This window comes from Triticum aestivum, chromosome 7B, assembly GCF_018294505.1.
Source record: "Triticum aestivum cultivar Chinese Spring chromosome 7B, IWGSC CS RefSeq v2.1, whole genome shotgun sequence".
Taxonomy (NCBI): domain Eukaryota; kingdom Viridiplantae; phylum Streptophyta; class Magnoliopsida; order Poales; family Poaceae; genus Triticum; species Triticum aestivum.
In genome coordinates this window covers 468,646,646-468,649,034 of record NC_057813.1, presented here as the reverse complement: position 1 = coordinate 468,649,034, position 2,389 = coordinate 468,646,646, and the positions used below count along the sequence as shown (strand labels likewise).

The 2,389-nt window shown below is 49.6% G+C and overlaps 1 protein-coding gene across 1 annotated transcript; it reads right to left on the bottom strand.

The window, feature by feature from the left end:
• Positions 1-706: 706 nt before the first annotated feature.
• LOC123158065 (LRR receptor-like serine/threonine-protein kinase HSL2) lies at positions 707-1,833 on the bottom strand. The gene is made up of 2 exons (XM_044576201.1): positions 1,104-1,833; positions 707-1,026 (listed from the first exon to the last, which is right to left on the bottom strand). The coding sequence occupies exons 1-2, from the start codon at positions 1,831-1,833 to the stop codon at positions 707-709; spliced, it is 1,050 nt and encodes a 349-aa protein (XP_044432136.1).
• Between the last annotated feature and the right edge of the window lie 556 nt (positions 1,834-2,389).

Genomic DNA, 2,389 nt, shown 5'->3' with positions numbered 1-2,389 from the left:
CGTTGGAATTATTCCCCCATAGCAACGCACATGCAATTTTCTAGTTTTAATAACAATGCTTATAGAGATAACTTTGGGAACAATCCTAGACCGTATTCTAATAATTATTTGAACTCTTATGGATATTCTTACGGGGAACTCTTCCAACAAAACTAATAAAATACTTACTGATCTTGAATATGTCATTAAAGATTTCATTGATTCTCAAAGGAAAAACTTTCTATATGAAAAAAAACGCATTTTTCATAGCTTTCCAATGCCATATGATTTGCGTTAATCCGTCAAATCATTTTCAAAGAAACGCAAAAATACGTTTTGGCCAGAATTTCATCATTTTTAAATTACTCTTAAACTGTACGGATGGAACCAAATGCGTTGTGAGTGTTTTTTACAGTACACTATAAGTGTACAGTATGCGGTGCGAATCTTATGTACCTACTGGACTTGTGTTCGTACACAAAAATTTCAACTGTAACAATGTCGACACAACAAGCAATAATATAGTGGGCCCTTCCGCTTAAGAGTAGATATATTGATGTACTCCCTTCGTTCCTAAATTTACGTTTTTCTAGAGATTTCAATATGGATACATACGGATGTATATAGACATGGTTTAAAGTCTAGATTCATTCATTTTGCTCCGTATGTAGTTCATATTGAAATCTATAGATATCTAAGAACGGAGGGAATATACAGTGAGACCGAATCAGCGGCCACGATTGCGGAGGCGGCAGAGGACCTTGGGCATGGCTGGCCTCTCCCGCGGGTCCTTGGCCGTGCAATCCACGCCCAGCCTGAACATGGCCGCCATTTCCTTGTGGTACCGCACTCGATTCGGGATACCCATGTCAACGACGTCGCTGAAATATCCAGCGTTCTCCATCAGGCGGTTGCAATGTCTCCATGCCCAGGTTGCCAAGTGGCCGTCCACACCCGCTTCGTTGGCCACCCGCCCGGTGACGAGCTCAAGTAGCAGCACGCCGATGCTATACACGTCGACCTTCGCGGTCACCACGGTCGCATATTCTGCGTCAATTAAATTGATCCAGACAGTTAAATTGTGGCAGTACTACTAGTACAGTTGAGCCGTCCAAGTCTCTCACCTGGAGCCGTGTACCCGAATATGTTGCCGGCGGTGAGCTCCGAAACCGGCACTGGTTGGTCAGGCCCGGCAAGGCTGATCCGTGCAAGATCAAAACCCGCGAGCTTGGGGTTGCGATCACTGTCTAGCAAGATGTTGGTGGAGTTGATGTTGTGATGCACGACGGTGTTGTTGCGTCCGTGGTGCAGGTAGCAGACCGCTCGGGCGATGCCTACGGCGATGGCCCGCCTCGTCGGCCAGTCCAGCGGGGGGCGCTGCCGGCCCCCCTCGGCCACGGGGTGCAGCCACTGGTGGAGGCTGCCGTTCTCCCCGTGGGCATACACGAGCAGGATGGAGTCGTCCCTTCGAATGCAATCTGCAAGACTGATGATGTTGCCGTGGCAAATGCTGCCCAGCAAGTTCACCTCTTTCTGGCATCGGTCGTCAAGACTGGCGTCCACGGTTCCACTCTCGTTCTGCAGCTTCTTCACGACCACCGCCCTCGATGTGTCATGCGGCTGAACTCGGTACGTTGCCCTGTACATACCGTTGATGTTGCTCATGGCACTGTCGTCACCAAGGTCGTTGACCATGTCAAGCTCATTGTAAGACAGAGCGTCATAATTGCTTCTCTTGCGGCACCGGAACAATCCGTTGGACGAGAATGAATTCATCGTCAGCGCCTGCACCTCCACGCCGTGAATAGCAACAAACTTCTGCCATTTGGCCCACCAAAGTGTTCGTGTCAGCATGCAATGAATTGCAACCGTAAAAGTTATCGATATAATTTTGTCGCAAAATGCATCAGAGTAATGAGAAGACTACAGGACAAGAATGAATTTCAGAACATGGCCCCGTGTCACTCCCAGAGCGACATGGGGAAACCCTGTCCCTAGCCGTCCACCACCGCCGGCCCTTCCTCTCCTTCACCTCCTCGCTGTCGCCTGAAGATGTGGCCACACAAGGGCCGTGTTATGGACGGCGTGTCACACCTGCACCAACTGGTGGTGCCACGGTGGACTAGCTGGACCAATTGGAGCACATGAGACAAGTCACCGAGCCAAGTCAGAGTGGATGACAGCGCCTGCGTTGGCGAGTGAGGCATGTGTTGTGTGTGTACTTCCTGAACCTCATCCTGTACTCTGAACCTAATCTTTCCTCTGCTGCAAATAAAGCTCTCCTCACTCGCTCCTTCTCCGTGATCTCATCCCCTTTTCCCTAGTGCAATCCCAATCGAGTCCCCGGATTCGTCATAACTGGTATCAGAGCAGATGATTTGGATGGCGGAGCCTTGACCTCGCTCCAAGC

Coding starts and splice junctions, on each gene's coding strand:
- LOC123158065 (XM_044576201.1), bottom strand. CDS start 1,833: ATGCTGACACGAACACTTTGGTGGGCCAAATGGCAGAAGTTTGTTGCT. Junction 1,027..1,103: donor ATTCGGGTACACGGCTCCAG/GTGAGAGACTTG, acceptor TAATTGACGCAG/AATATGCGACCGTGGTGACC.